The sequence below is a fragment of the Vulpes vulpes genome, chromosome 10 (genome assembly GCF_048418805.1).
Source record: "Vulpes vulpes isolate BD-2025 chromosome 10, VulVul3, whole genome shotgun sequence".
Lineage (NCBI taxonomy): Eukaryota > Metazoa > Chordata > Mammalia > Carnivora > Canidae > Vulpes > Vulpes vulpes.
The window spans coordinates 47,282,975-47,299,310 of record NC_132789.1 but is presented as its reverse complement, the minus strand read 5'-3'; the positions used below and the strand labels follow the sequence as shown (position 1 = coordinate 47,299,310).

Sequence of the window (16,336 nt, the reverse complement as noted above, 5' to 3'; positions counted from 1 at the left end):
CATCCGACTCTTTTTATTTTTTTTTTTAAGATTTTATTTATTCCTGAGAGACGGGGGGGGGGGGGGGGGGGGGGGGGGGGGGGGGCAGAGAGACAGGCAGAGGAAGAAGCAGGCTCCATGCTGGGAGCCTGACGTGGCTCTCGATCCCAGGTCTCCAGGATCATGCCCTGGGCTGAAGGTGGCCCTAAACCACTGAGCCACCAGGGCTGCCCAGCATCCATTTAACTCTTGATTTCTGCTCAGGTCATGATCCCAGGCTTATGAGACTGAGCCCTGTGTTGGGCTCCAAGCAGGGAATGGAGCCTAATTAAGAGTTTCTCTCTCCCTTACCTGCTTCCTCTCCACTCAATGATCAAGCAATTCCGTGCCTGCTCACTCTCTCTAAAAAAAAATAAAAGAGAAAAATATTTCCTACAGATCAGATTCTCAGTAATTTTTTAAAATCTAACAGTATCAAGAGTTGGTAGAAAGGCATAGAAGGAGGAATCCTAGTGCTCTATTGGCATAAATGTAAAAATAGTACAACCAATTAGAAGAGTACTTTGGCAACATCTAGTTAAAAATGAGTTGTTTCACTCATAGGTATATAGATAAATTCTCAAATATGTGACCAAGGTGTCAAGTATAAAATGTTCACTGAACACTGGGAACAAGTCAAATGTTAAAATAAAAAGAAAAGAAAATTTAGGGGATCCCTGGGTGGCGCAGCGGTTTAGCGCCTGCCTTTGGCCCGGGGCATGATCCTGGAGACCCGGGATCAAGTCCCACGTTGGGCTCCCGGTGTGTGGAGCCTGCTTCTCCCTCTGCCTGTGTCTCTGCCTCTCTCTCTCTCTCTCTCTCTCTGACTATCATAAATAAATAAATAAAATTTAAAAAAAAAAGAAAAGAAAATTTAAAAAAACAAACAGAAAATTGGGTATAATCTAAATGACCAGTAATAGGAAAAAAAAATAAATTATGATGTATTCATACAAGATATAACTAAACAGCATTTAACACAGTATTATACTTATTAGCATCAACAAATCTCAAAAGGAATGTTAAACAAAAAAAGCAGGTTCTGAGACATCTGACAATTTCTACTTATATGTCTCAAAACAATAATATACACTGTTTATAGATAAGTGTATATTAGATTAAAAGTGTAAAAATATACATAGGAATGGTATATATATCTAATTTAGATACTGATTAATAGTGGGAAAAGAGGGTAGGGAATGAAATGTGAGGAGTTTATAAAGAGCTTCAACTCTCTTGGTATGGTTTTAGTTCTTTAAAAAATTTTTTTGCTCTGAAACAAAAGTGAGAAAATGATAAAAAAAAAAAAAAAAGACTGAAAAACAGATCTTTTTTTTTTTTTTTAAGGTTTTATTTATTCATGAGAGACACACAGAGAGAGAGAGACAGAGGGAGAAGCAGGCTACTCACAGGGAGCCTGATGTGGGACTCGATCCCAGATCCTGAGATCATAATCCGAGCCGAAGGCAGGCACCCAACCACTGAGCCACCCAGGTGTCCTTGAAAAACATATCTTTATCTAACAATCAGGCCAGAGGAGAAAAGGATGAACGAGTAAGAGATGAAAGCAAGACTATGAGACAGGCACTAATCCAGGCACTGCTGATACAGCAGTGAACAAAAGAAGCTCCTTGTTCTCACAAACCAGTAAATATATAGTATATCAAATGGCAGTAAGTGCTATGAAAAAACATAAAATAAGAAAGAGTATAAAGATTGGGGAACTTGAGTAAAATTGTTACTTTATATAGAGTGCTATTTAAAGCCAACGAAGCTGGATAACACAAGGAGCAAAACGGGGGAAAAAAGGTCTGAGGACTGAGGCCTCAGCACTCCAAAATTCAGAGGTCAAAGAGATAAGGAGGAATCTTTGAATGAGGCAGTAAGAGAACTAGAACAGTATTGATTGACCTGGCAGCCATTTGAAAAAAAGCATTTCAAGAAGGAAAGAATGATTAACCATGTCATATGACACTGAAAGGCCAAGTAAGGTAAAAACTTGAGAACTGACCAAGTAAAAGGATATTGGTGATCCTGAAAACAGCTATTTTAATAAGCAATAATGGCAAAAGACCATTCTGAGTTCAAGAAATAATGGGAGTGTCAACTATACATCAATTAAAAAAATTTTAATGATGCTGTGGAACATACAAATGGCAATGAAAGGTATAAATCATTTACTAAATGAAAAAAATTACAGATTAAAATGGACATTATCTCAAAAAAAAAAAAAAGATAATAGGAGTATCTGAACTGCAAATTTCAAGTACAATTCTTTTTTTTAAAGATTTATTTATTTATTTATTTATGAGAGAGAGAGAGAATGTGCATGTGCATACATGGGGGGGGGGGGAGGCAAAGGGAGAGAATCTTCAAGCAGACACCCTGCTAAGCGTGAAGCTTCACTCAGAGCTTGATCCCACAACCCATGAGATCAAGACCTGAGCTGAAACCAAGAGTCAGAGGCTCAACTGACAGAGCCACCCAGGTGCTCCAAGAATAGACAATTCTTATAACAAGCTTTGCTATAAATAAAAAGAAATTTGAGTAGCTGGAACGGCGTAACTCAGAGGGGATATGGAGTAAAGAAATGTCTTTTTCCTGATGACAGGAACAATTACAACATATTTGTATACTTATGGACATGATTAGTAAAGGGGGAATAAAAAAAAGTAAAGGGGGAATATGATGATGCAGAAGGGGGAAAACTGCTAGAATAATTGATGGACAGCATCAATAAGGAGAGGATGGGAGCTAGTGCACAAATGGAGAGAGTTCTTAGAGGTACAGACATGATTTATTAGTAACAGAAGAAAAGGTATGCGAAGACTCAAAAAGACAAAACCTCTCCCTACAAAAATTTCAGAATAAGGGGAAAGATAAATGAAACATATATAAAACAGCTTGAAAAAAACTGCTACAGTGGTATGTATATAAAGTTGTAAATAACTCACTGGTGAGAGGGAAAGACTGAAGAGTCAGAAGGAATTCACAAGGGGCACCTGGCTGGCTCAGTCAGTACAGCATGCAACTCTGGATCACAAAGATTACATACATACATAAAAGGATTCAAAAGGAGGTAATGCTTCAACTCACAAGGCAAACAGGACCAGAGGGTACAGCATGTGCCAAGAGTACGAAACAGCACAACAGAAGATAAAGCTAGAAAGAAACCAAAAATGGAGGAGCTTAGAGTTTGTTATGGTAAGAAGTTATGGTTAGAAGGAAACAAATAAGAGAACACAATCCATATTTGTACTAATCAGGGCTCAGTACCTGCTCAAAATGTGTTTTCACAGAACAGCTTTTTAGGCTATCATGTAATAAGAGCACTACCTAACAGGGTTACTACGAAGATTAAATGAGATAATCTACATAAACTCCTTGGAACAGGACTTCGTACATAGTAAGCATTCAACAAATGCCAATTCTCATTATTAGAAGAAGCAAGATTACTGTTGGTGGTAGTAATAAAAATATAAAATCTCTCTGAACATCTCCAAAGGGCCAAGTTAACTTTTCAAACTACAATCTATTTCCTACCCTTCTGGAAATAGTTAAATTCTGGTCCAACCATATAACTGAGCCCTTCCAGCCCCCTGCCCCCAATACTAGAAAGGATCTATAATAGGAGTCTATAATCTACTCAGTTTCCTCTAAGTTGGATTGACTTCATTCTGGGAAACAGTATGAATATGAGGCCTAGGTCAGAGTGGAAGGCCCAAATAAACCAATCTTCTTGTCTGTCAGATCTCCTAATTAGAGAATATCCTTGAAATAGACCAGATCACCAGAGGTTACCCTACATACCTACCAAATTCACTATGACTGGGTTCACTACCAAAGGATTCTGCAGGGAATAAACAGGCTTCTTAGGTAAAGAAAATTGATGATCTATCTAATAAAATGGTAATAATTAAATTATGATATATCTACACAATGGACCACTAGGTAGACAAAGTATATTGAAAAATAATAAGCAAATGTTCATGACCATTTTTTAAATATATATCAAAACAATATGGTACTAGCACAAAACAGGTACACAGATCAATGGAATAGAATTGAGAGCACAGAAATAAACCAATATATGGTTATATGGCCAATAACCTATGACAAAGAAGGCAAAAATATACAATGAGAAAAAGACAGTCTCTTCAATAAACAATGGTGGGGGAAACTGGACAACTACATGTGAAAGAATGGAACGGAACCAGTCTTACACCATACACACACACACAAAAAAAAAAAACCTCAAAATGATTAAAGACCTAAATGTAAGACCTAACTAAAACCGTTAAAGTCCTAAAAGAAAACACAAGCAGTAATCTCTTGGACATCAACCTTAGCAACATTTTCCTGGCTATGTTTACCCAGGTAAGGGATAACAAGACCAAAAATAAACAGGGACTGTATCAAGCTAAAAGCTTTTGCAGTGAATGAAGCCACCAACAAAACAAAAAGGCAACCTCCTGAATGGGAGAAGGTATTTACAAAAGATATATCCATTAAAGATTAATATCCAGAATAAAGAACTCCTACAACTCAATACCGAAATATAATCTGATTAAAAATGGGAAGAAGACCTGAATAAAACACATTTCCAAAGAAATCATACAGATGGCCAACAGAAACATGAAAAGATGCTTACTAATCACAAATCAAAACCACAATGGGAAATCACCTCACACCAGTCAGAATAGCTAAAGACAAGTAATAACAAGGCAAGGATTGTAAAGAAAAAGGAACCATTATGCACTATTAGTGAGTGTGTAAATTGGTACAATCACTATGGAAAACTGTATAGAGATTCCTCAAAAACTAAAAATGCAAGTACCATAGGATCCAATAATTCCACTTCTGGGTACTTACCCAAGAAAAACAAAAATACTAATTCAAAAAGGTCTACACACTCCTATATTTACTGCATTATTTACAGTAGCCAAGATATGGAAGCAAGCTAAGTACCCAATGACAGATGAATAGATAAAGATGTGGTATGCATGCATAATGAATGTTACTCAAGTCATGAAAAAGAATGAAATCTTGCCAATTGTGAAAACATGGATGGACCTATAGGACATTACACTAAGTGAAATAAGACAAGAGAAAGACAATACCATATGATTTCACTTACATATAGAATCTGAAAAACAAAACAACCAAGAAAAACAGACTCACTCATAAAGAACAACTAGTGATCACCAGAGGGGAGATGGTGGAGGGATAGATGAAATAGGTGAAAGAAATTAAGAGGTACAAACTTCCAGTTATAAAACAGATAAGTCACAGGGAAGAAAAATACAGCATAGGGAATATAGTTAATAATATTGTAGTAATTTTGTGTGGTGACAGTAACTATACTTATGGTTAGCATATGACAACACATATAACTGTCAAATCACTAAGTTGTATATCTGAAACTTATATGTTAACTATACTTCAATTAAAAAATATATACACAAAAAAAAATATATACACAAATTATAAATGCATAGGGATAAAGGCTATAAAATGTAGTTACAAGTAGTTAATGCTGGATGGAATGATTATAGGGATTTTTAATTTTTTTAATTTTCTTTTTTTAATCTCAATTTCCTACAATGATATTTATTGACTGATCTTTTTTTGGTTATTAAAAAGATAGTAAAACAAGTCAAATTCCTTCCACCTTACTATCATTCCTAACCCCCTTCTGTACATATCTAAACACAAAAAATTATATTTTAGGTAAACATATAACAGAAGGTGTTATTTTTTCCTTTTAAAAATTGAATTATACAACATATTTTGGTTTGTAACAAGATATTTTCATGCAACAATAAATCACAGGACATCTTTCCATTTCAATATATAAAACCATCTCTTTTTTTATGGCCACATTATTTTCATTATATAACCATATAACAATTTAATCCTTAGCCAACTAATGGACAATAAAGTTGTTGCTGGTTTTTGCTACTACAAACAGTGCTGCAAGTATCATTTAATAATTTGGACTATATTAAAACAATAGCTAACATTTGATTGCTAACTATGTGCCAAGATCCACAAGCTTCTATGTGAATACATTATATTATTATACATATTATTACTACTTGTATAATTTATATTTTTTCTTCTATAACTACCAATTCATCTTATTTTCCCTGAAAATCAAGTAATTATTTTTTAAACAGGCCAGGATACAAATTTAATCTAAAAAAATTCTAGCAGAATATCCCCAAGAGTTCCTAGCATAGCATATGAGCACTCAAGCGTTTATACATTCTACAAATATTATTTAAGAACCTACTATGCTTAACACTGAGTGAACAAGAGGACATGGTCTCTAATACCCATGGATTTTTAGCCTAGCTAAACTGAGTTAGTAAGGGGAAAGAAAAAAAAAAGTAAAAAGAGGACTACGTCAATTAGAGAAAAACTAGTATCACGTATCAGTACACACCATTCGATACACAATTATAATTACCTCTTAAACAAGTCTTGTCACATCCTATGGATCTAAACTATCTTGATCGTTTTTTAAATTTTTTAAATTCATTTGAGACAGATATATATAAAGAGTGAGCATGAACATGAGCAGGGAGGGAGCCAAAGGGAGAAGCAGACTCCCCACTGAGCCAGGTGCCCAACACGGGGCTCAATCCTAAGACCCTGAGATGATGACCTTGAGCTGAAGGCAAAAGCAGGAGAAAAAAACTAGATGATAGTGTCCCCTCTCTCCCCTCCCTTTTTAAAATGAGGAGCCAGTGGAGAAAAATGCTTTAAGCAAGGAGTGATCATTATTTGATTATTCTGAGAAGTCAGCTAATATAAGAACTGAGAACAGTCTCATGGAGACCCAAGAAATTATTTGGCTCCAGTGAAAGCAGTTTCAAAGGAATGGAAGGAAACGAGATTGTAGTGAGTTATGTACCAATGATTGTACCAATTTACACACACACAAGCAGACTCCCCACTGAGCCAGGTGCCCAACACGGGGCTCAATCCTAAGACCCTGAGATGATGACCTGAGCTGAAGGCAAACACTTAACCAAGTGAGCCACCCATGCCTTAAAACACTGGTTTAACTTATGTCATTTTCATGATCAATAACCCACTTCTCTTGGTATTTCCCAAATATGCTTCACCCCTTCTCTGTATTAGCTATTTCAACCTTCACCACTAAAAGCTTCCTCTGTTTCCCACTGCTTCTCCAACAACATCTTAAAGAACCACTTATGTCCCAGGATGTGATCCTGGGGTCCCAGGATCAAGTCCCACGTCAGGTTCCCTGCATGGAGCCTGCTTCTCCCTCTGCCTGTGTCTCTGACTCTGTCTCTCATGAATAAATAAAAAAAAAAAAAAAAAAAAAAAAAAAAGAACCACTTACGTAAACCTCAATGCCTACTTTAAGAGCAAAAAAAAAAAGTCTATAAAGAATGCTTTCGGGATCCCTGGGTGGCGCAGCGGTTTGGCGTCTGCCTTTGGCCCAGGGCGTGATCCTGGAGACCCGGGATCGAATCCCACGTCGGGGTCCCGGTGCATGGAGCCTGCTTCTCCCTCTGCCTGTGTCTCTGCCTCTCTCTCTCTCTCTCTGTGTGACTATCATAAATTTAAAAAAAAAAAAAAATTAAAAAAAAAAAAAAAGAATGCTTTCAACACCTAACTGCCTGCATCCAAACCCTTCATTACCCCTTCCTCCATTTTTTATAAAGATATTTTCTCTCCTTTTCTCTAAAACCAATCCCTTCATGAATATGTCTGGTCCTGTCACCTCACAACCATCTAAGGATTTTGTGTTCCCTCTATTATTATTACTTGTATCTTCTACCTCTCCTTCTCTACCAGTTTATTTCCCTCAGGCAATAAACATGCTCTTCTCTGCTGTCTTGAAAAAAAAAATCCCTTGACCCCATATAATACTTCATCCTAGAACTTCCTCATCATCTCCCCTTTAAAACCAAACTTCTTGGGATCCCTGGGTGGCTCAGCGGTTTAGCGCCTGCCTTCAGTCCAGGGCCTGATCCTGGAGACCCAGGATCGAGTCCCACGTCAGGCTCCTACATGGAGCCTGCTTCTCCCTCTGCCTGTCTCTCTGCCTCCCTCTGTGTGTCTCTCATGAATAAATAAAATCTTTAAAAAAACAAAACAACAACAAAAAAACTTCTTTAGAAATGGCTATCTCACTATCTAAAATTTCTCACTTCATAACTCACTACAATCTCGTTTCCTTCCATTCCTTTGAAACTGCTTTCACTGGAGCCAAATAATTTCTTGGGTCTCCATGAGACTGTTCTCAGTTCTTATATTAGCTGACTTCTCAGAATAATCAAATAATGATCACTCCTTGCTTAAAGCATTTTTCTCCACTGGCTCCTCATTTTAAAAAGGGAGGGGAGAGAGGGGACACTATCATCTAGTTTTTTTCTCCTGCTTCCTTTTCCATTCCAATGATTTACGGGCTGCTCTTCTGTGTCCTTAAAGATCTTCAGCCTTACAGAGATAAGTTAATGTGCTCAAGGACACATAAGTAATGATGGAAAACTAGATACAAAAAGGACTAAAAATGCCATACTTACACATCCTAGCACCTATTACATTTAATGCATTTGTCCTCCAGTATCTGCTCCCTAACTCTACCAGGAGTCTAGATGAACTAGATTCTTGAGAGCTTTTTAATGCTAAATCTTATTTCCAAAAGGAACATTTTAGTTAAGACTGTTCCTATTCTTACCAGCCCATCAACTCACATTGAAGAAATCAGTCTAAGGAATGGTAACAAAAATACATTTATTAAAGTCATATTAGTATTCAGAAGATTAATGTATTTTAACCTTAGAAGCCCTCACTTTGTTAACTGAGCTTGAATCTCACAAGGTAAGATCAAATTTGTCTCCACTTTACAAGACTAAGAAGGTACAACTGAAATTAAGTTTTAAATTCAGGTATCAGACCAAGAGGTTGGATTGTCCCAAGTTCCTAGAATTTATACAGTATGAATTAAGTACACGATCTCTCTGGAGCTCTCAGAATCTATAATCTTACCAATAAGGTGTATATACCACACTGCAAGTACTGCCTATACCAAAAAAAGCATTAATATTCCAGGGGTTCCAGCTGAAAAGGTCAAAGCTGAATAAATCCATGTTCTTCCCATCCAATACAAAAGAGAATGTTCTCTGATGTTCTGATACCTGAGATTTGCCTAGAGCTTCTGTTCAGAAGTGTGTCACCCCACTCCTAACTTTGGGAAGCCAGCAGATGTTCACTTAAATTGTGAACATCCCTCTGTTCCTCTGCAAATAATAGTAAACAATATAACATTCAGAAATAAACTACCTTTTTCAGCACATCCATTATTTTCTATAGCATATTGAGAATTTAATTACGATAACTGTCTTCTCACTTCTAATAGTCTGAACAAATTTAAATTAAAAAGCTTGCAAACCTTTTCATATTGTTCTCCCCTTCCCCACAGAAAAACACAGGTCTTTTTACAAACTGGTTAAACAAGAAAAGTGTTTACACTTTTTTTTTTAAGAATTTATTTTTTTAAGATTTTATTTATTTATTCATGATAGACACAGAGAGAGAAAGAGAGGCAGAGACAGAGGCAGAGGGAGAAGCAGGCTCATGCAGGGAGCCCGACGTGGGAGTCGATCCCAGGACTCCAGGATCAGGCCCTGGGCCAAAGGCAGGCGTTAAACCACCGAGCCACCCAGGGATCCCCTAAGAATTTATTTTTAAATAACCTCTACACCCAGCGTGGGACTCAAACTCACAACCCCAAGATCAAGAGTTGCATGCTTGGGACACCTGGGTGGCTCAGCAGCTGAGCATCTGCCTTTGGCTCAGGGTGTGATCCTGGAGTCCTGGGATGAGTCCCACATCGGGCTTCCTGCATGGAGCCTGCTTCTCCCTCTGTCTGGGTCTCTGCCTCTCTCTGTGTGTCTCTCATGAATAAATAAATGAAAGCTTTAAAAAAAAAAAAAAAAGTCGCATTTTCCACAGACTGAACCAGCCAGGTGCCCCAGTGTTTTATACTTAAGTCAATCCAAATTTCCAGAGTGCTCTTCGTTATTAAAATAATTTACTATTTAGACTGCACTAAATAATTCTGTCCATCTAGAATTTCCTTCCCCTTTACACCAATAAAGATTTGAACAGCAGTTCCCAACCTGAAGCCCCTTAATTCTTATTAGAGATGTTTAAAGGATTTCAGCATAAAAATTAATTCTTGCAGATGAGAAGGAAATCAACACTTACCACCTACAGAGATCCCTTAAAAAAAAAAAAAAAAGATATCCTGCAGGTAGGTTTAACATTTCAAAAAAAGCTGAATACAAATTACACGTATACATATGTAAAATTCCACAAGCTATTACTTAATAGTAAATCTTTCCAGGCATTATTTCACCATAATATTCCTTTAATCAGGTCTGCCTCTGGTGCTTATTCATACATTCAAAAGACATATAGTTATAATATGATGGATACATACTGTAACAGGCCATGTACAAAACCCTACTGAAATACAGTGAAACGAGGGATTGGTTCTACATATAAAAACTTCAAGAGAGGGCAGCCCGGGTGGCTCACCGGTTTAGTGCGGCCCTCAGCCCAGAGTGTGATCCCGCAGACCCAGGATCCCGTCCTGTGTCGGGCTCCCTGCATGGAGCCTACTGGAGATCTCCCTCTGCCTGTGTCTCTGGCCTCTCTCTCTCTCTCTCTCTCTGTGTGTGTGTGTGTCTCTCATGAATAAATAAATAAAATCTTAAAAAAAAAAAAAAGAAAAAAAGATTTGAGAGAGCACAATGCCTGGTGCACAGTAATATGTAAGCATTTGTGATATAAACTTGCCAAAATGAGATCATTAAATGAAATATCTAAAGCAGTTAGTACAGTATTTGACACATAGTGTATATTCTATAAACATCAGTTGTTAATATGTAATTTCATACAGGCAGTAAAAGCTAAAGCTGTTACTTAACATTTAATCTGGAAAGTAAGCACTTTCTATCAAGGTTTCAATCTGTTCATTCACATATTACTAAAGCAACCACTCTCATCTTTAATGAGAAAAAGAGAAAATTTAGCCCATCCACAAAGATTTCTTGACCCTGCAGCTCGCAAAAAACAGCACAAGGAGTTGTGTACTGTTAATCCTAGACTGGGAGTGAAAGGAGAAATTACGCCAGTCTTAAACTTGGGGCTAAATCACTTCTTTCCAGACCTCAGTTTCAGTCATCTGTCAAATGGGAGAAATGGGGAGTGGAAACGATTATCTCCAAGGTTCTTTCCTGCTCTAACACTGTAGAGGCTTATAAGAAATTGGGATCTAGAATCCTTCACCTTCCAACCCCATAGGAGTAAGAACATTATAAAAATCAGCAAATGGTACACTGGATTTGGTGTCAAATGGACAGGGTTTTCATTATCAGCTGTTACTTAGCTGTGTAATTCTAAGCAAGAAGCCAACTCTCTAGATCTTAATTTCCTCAAGCTGGAGAATGAAGTTTTTGGACAATACGATCTCTCTTTACAAAACATCACAGTCACAACATTGTATGAAATAAGCTACCTCTGAAAGAAATAGTCAGATGGTACTAAGCCACCAGCTATTAGAGATGTTTGGAGGATCCCAGCACAAAAGTAGACAGTTTCAGGATTCGAAGAAATCTCACAGTGTCTTCTATGACTCACCCAACTGAGCGCCAAGTCCTCTCTAACAAGACCTTGGAAGAGATCCCCAAACACTCTAGTAAATGAGGAACAACCCAGGGAAACCAGCCCCTTCATCTTAGGCCAGCTATGATGCCCGCCTTCTTTTACTTAAGCCGCACCATCCTCTAACTTCCACCGCATTAGTTTTACCCCCTCTTTCAACCAAAGGCACCTGCTTATTTCTGGATAGTGATAATTTGCCCCTTAAACATCCTCCCCAGGATTAAACTCCCTCACGTAACGCCAGGGCTCCCGCACCACCCAGACCGCCGCCTCCAGAGAACCCTCCACTCTTGCTGTAGCGAACGTCAAAACGACTCGAGCAGCCCTTCCCCGTCTAACGCGCTGACTCCTCCCAGGGCCCAAGCCTCCCGGCCTGCCCAGCTGACACCACACGGAAGCCCCGAGGGCCCTGTCCGCCCCCGCCCGAGGAAGCGCTCGCGGTGAAGAGCCCCTTTCGCTCCTTCAGGAGACAGAGACAAGAAGTGACGGCGTCAGCAACCGAGGGGCCCGCGCCCGGCTCGCCTCCCCGGTCCACGCCTCCCCGGTCCACGCCTCACCGGTACTGCTTGGGGTCGCTAGGAGACTTGACGATTTCGGGGTCTCCGGCGTTATTAACAGACCCCCTCCGTCCCTCCTCCTCAGATTCATCAGCTCCCAGACGGGCAGCCCGGCCGCTCTCGCCCAAATCCTGCCCATTGGGCTGCAGGTCGGGACAGCTGCAGGTCGACTTCGCCTTATTCCTTCCAGGCATGGTCGGAGGGGGCAGGGGTCTGGCAGCAGCCGTGTCTTCGCACAGACCCCGCGCCCGGATTCTCCACAGCGCTGCGAGCTCCCGCCCGGCCTCACACCACAACTTCCCCCCGGTGGCACAGACTGCAGCAACCGCGACTCTCCTCAGCATTCACCACTAAGCCGGAGCGATGGGCATCCCGCTCGCCGGGGACCTCCTCCTCCTCCTCCTCCTCCAGCCGCTCCTCCTCCTCCGCGTTCCAGGGGCGGCAGCGGCCGGCGCTGGCGCTGGTGCTGCCGCAGCCGCAGGGGAGGACAGGCCTGAACCCCTCCCCCTATCCGGTCTGCCTCACGGCAGCTTCCCTCATCCCTAGCCCGCCCGGCCGCCGATGACGCTGCCGACTCTGGCCAATCAGAAGGCAAGAAAGGAGGTCACGCGCATGCAAACCACCAATGGAAACGGAATAAAAGGAACCAAAGAGACCGGGCCGGATACTCGGAGCACCGGGAAACCCAGGGTGGGCGGGGCAAGGAAGAAGAGGCGGAGAGAGTGGCGCGGAGGACGACGGGAAGAAAAGCGCTGGCGCCGCGTTTATGACGTAACGCGGGGCGTCGCTGTGAGGCGGCTACAGGATAATGCTCCGCGCCTCTGAGAAAAATATTACCCGGCGGAGAAAATTGAGAAGCGAGTGGAGAAAATGAGTTCCCAAGACTTTTTTTACCCCGTTATACATTTTTTTGTGTTCCGTCCTTCACACCCAGGGCTTAGCCTCCGGCCGTGACTCAGCACGTAAAAGCGGGACGCCGGAAGTGTTTTTCGCCGCCGGATGGAAGCTGCGAGGCCGCGAAGCGGCGCTGGGCGCCCGCGGTTCTCCTGCTGACCGCGCGGCGACCTTGGCCGGCGCCGGAGCCCGAGGAGGCGGGGCGACCGGCGCGACGCTAGTTCCGCCCCGCGGAACCGGGCTCCGTCCGAGCGCCGGCCCGCGCGGCCTCTGGCTGCGCCGGCTTTCTGTCTAGTGGCCGCCTGCGTCTGGCTGCTTCCTTCATGTACTTTTTTCCAGAGGTTTTTTTTCTGCCTGTAATGTTACTAGGTTGGCCGTCACTCAGACTGTTCCTGAAACCGACATGTTAGCAAGATCCGATGTGCCGACACCATGAAGCCAAAGATCCCCACACATAAAGGGAAGAAATACATATAAATGAAGGGAGAAGGATCAAATACCGCAGAAAGCGGTATTGATGACTGTTAAAGGTACTTAAATTTTTCTGGGCCTCCTGAGCTCCAGATTCAGGGAATGCAGTCATGAACAAAAAACAAAAACAACAACAAACTTGTCTTTATGGGGCTGGCATTTTTACTTTTTTTTTTTTTTTTTTTTTTTTTTTTTTTTTTTTTACTTTTTTAGGTAAACTACCCGCAATGTGGGGCTCCAACTCAGGCTGAGCTGCAGGGTGGCATGTGTACCAACGAAGCCAGCCCGGCGCCCTGGGGCTTAGGTTCTGACGGTGTAAACGGACAATAAAATCAATGATCTGTTGGAACAACAGTGAGTGCTGTGACGACAAATAATGCAGGATAAGCAAATAAGGAGTTGGGACGTGTAAGTGCAGTGATTCAGGCAGATGATGAAAACCTGAACTCGGACAACAGACACGATAAATTAATTGAAAAATATTGTTCAAACATCCCAGTTTGTTTTCAGCCATCTTTTCAGGAACTTTCTAAACTAAGAACTCCTCTGAATTGCCCTTCTTCAGGGAAATGTTTTTTCTTCATCCAGTTCCTAGCATAACAGCCCAATCAGTACTCTGCAAAGCAGTCAGTAATTGTTGTTGAATAAATACCTGGAGTGACAAGTCTATTTTGAGGGTGTTTTCTTTGTTTTTACTTGTCACAGCAATAATACTGTAGGTAAGGAATCTTTGGATTCAGCCAGTAACTAGAATTTTATGACTATGAACAAAGAAAGGCTGCGTCTGAAGTGTGACCTGTTAGTTTTTCCCTTTAAAAAGAGGTCTCTGGATCTTAGAGTTTACCCAACTGTGGAGATAACATAACACCCCACATAGCAAGGCATGCATTTATTTACTCAACCAACCATTGGAGCTTCTAATATCTGCCAGGTACTGGGAATGCAGGATACTGGGAATTACAAGAGAACTAGCAGGAGAGACCTTGAACAAACGCACACTTTTAAATTTATCGTCGTGAAAAACTCTAAAAGGAAAAATACAGAGGGACCTAGTCTAGTCAGAGTTTCTCTAAACAATAGACATTTAAACTTAAATTTGAAAAATGTATGGGAATTGGTATAAAATTTATAGGAATAAATGCGTTCAAAAGCTCTGAGAAAGTAATTCTAATTATGGCTAAACTATAGTAATTTGGGAGCAAAGGGGAAGTGAGTCAGTGGCCAAGATCATACAGAACCTTCCTAAGAGTAAAAAGAAGTAATTGCCTTGTCTATTTTGTGTATCTCTGGGTTCCTAGCTTCTAGAATAGTATCTGGCACATTAAAAATACTCACTAGGGGTGCCTGGCTGGCTCAGTAAATACAGCATGTGACTTGTGATCTTGAGGCCATGAGTCTGATCCCCGCATTGAGTGTAGAGATCACACTAAAGAAAAAAACTAAAGAAACCCACTAAATAATGGTTGAACCAATGAAGTAGGAAGACAAGATCACAAGAGTCTTCCAAGTAGATCACTGGTTGATGTGTGAAAAATAGTTTGAATGGTGGAGGTGAGGGCAAGACTAAGAGAAATCAGGAGGGTATTAAAGTAATCCAGGTAATGAAGGGTGGTTGGAAGAAAGGCAGGGACAAGGGGCCCCACCCTAAGAAGAAACCAGCCTTAAGAGGATTTTACACCACCTTGGAAGGAGCCCTCCATCCTTTCCCGAGTGATAGATAAATGACAAAAACCTGATTGGGTGACAGGTGCATGGAGGGTTAATCAGATTAAAACAGACCGCCCAAGCCCATAGAAACTCCTAGACTTAGAAACTTCTATGGCAACCCTCTTGGGTCTCCTCCCTCTTTGGGAGCTTTGTACTATCATGCAATAGACTTTGCTTTGCTGCCTACTCCTCTTCCTTCGGTCTACCTCTTCATTCTTCTAAGCAGCGGACACAGAAGGAAAAGAAATCCTGTAGCATAGGCACTCGAAAATAATAATTTGGATATGAGTGACGGACAGATGTATACAGATATGTCATATATTTAGGAGGTGGAATTGACTGGTTTTGGATTGTTATTAATTTGATGAAGAATAAGAGGAAAGGGTCAAGTATAATTCTGTGATGTCTTATTTTCTGCATGAGTATGAGACAAAGCAGGGACTGGACTCAGGTCCCCTCAACCTTGACTGCAAAATCCAGTGTTTGGCTTCCTCCATAAAGAGGGAGGTGCTAAATCTCTATGCCTCTTGGGTAGCATATCTTGCAGGAATGCAGAGGGACCATGCTTACCAAAAGAAGGGTGCTTACTACCAAAACTGGTGAAGACTGGACTAAACCAGTCTGTGCCAAGATGCACCCCTGTGCTGAATTTTCACCGACTTTTTCCTCATTATAATACTAAAAACCCTGCTGGGGGTGGAGATTTAATATGTCAATTAGACATAAGACGCATGAAGAAGCATGACCTTTAAATATGCAAATGCTAAAAAATCCCGGCCTTTGCATGCTTACACATCACCCTTTTCCCCACCTAAATTTCTTTAAAATAACATCCTGACCTCTCCTCATGAAGTCAGACTGAGGATTCTTTCCTTTCTGTTGTCTCCCTTGTGTTCAAGTAAAAGCCCCAGGAATGCCTTGCCTAAAACTCCCTTTGGCCTCCTGTCAATTTCTATTGTTTAGAGACCCCAAGGCAG

General features: G+C 40.8%; 1 protein-coding gene and 1 long non-coding RNA gene across 7 annotated transcripts in view; one reads left to right on the top strand and one right to left on the bottom strand.

Annotated features, from left to right (window-relative positions):
- Nucleotides 1-13,313, bottom strand: part of NRDC (nardilysin convertase) — a 92,590-nt gene extending 79,277 nt beyond the window's left edge. For 2 of the 6 annotated variants that reach the window (XM_072723980.1, XM_072723982.1), the window contains exons 1-2: nucleotides 3,115-3,175; nucleotides 331-381 (exon numbers count right to left, since the gene is read on the bottom strand). In XM_072723980.1, the coding sequence (XP_072580081.1) occupies nucleotides 331-381; nucleotides 3,115-3,143 (80 nt within the window). In that variant the 5' untranslated portion in view covers nucleotides 3,144-3,175. Of the gene's footprint in view, nucleotides 1-330; nucleotides 382-3,114; nucleotides 3,176-12,287 lie in introns of those variants that run through there. The other 4 variants (XM_072723981.1, XM_072723983.1, XM_025991838.2 and 1 more) reach the window with 3 other exon arrangements.
- LOC140594192 (uncharacterized) lies at nucleotides 13,276-14,319 on the top strand. The gene is made up of 2 exons (XR_011994796.1): nucleotides 13,276-13,711; nucleotides 13,866-14,319. It is a non-coding gene; the product is annotated as an uncharacterized lncRNA (long non-coding RNA).
- Nucleotides 14,320-16,336: the final 2,017 nt, after the last annotated feature.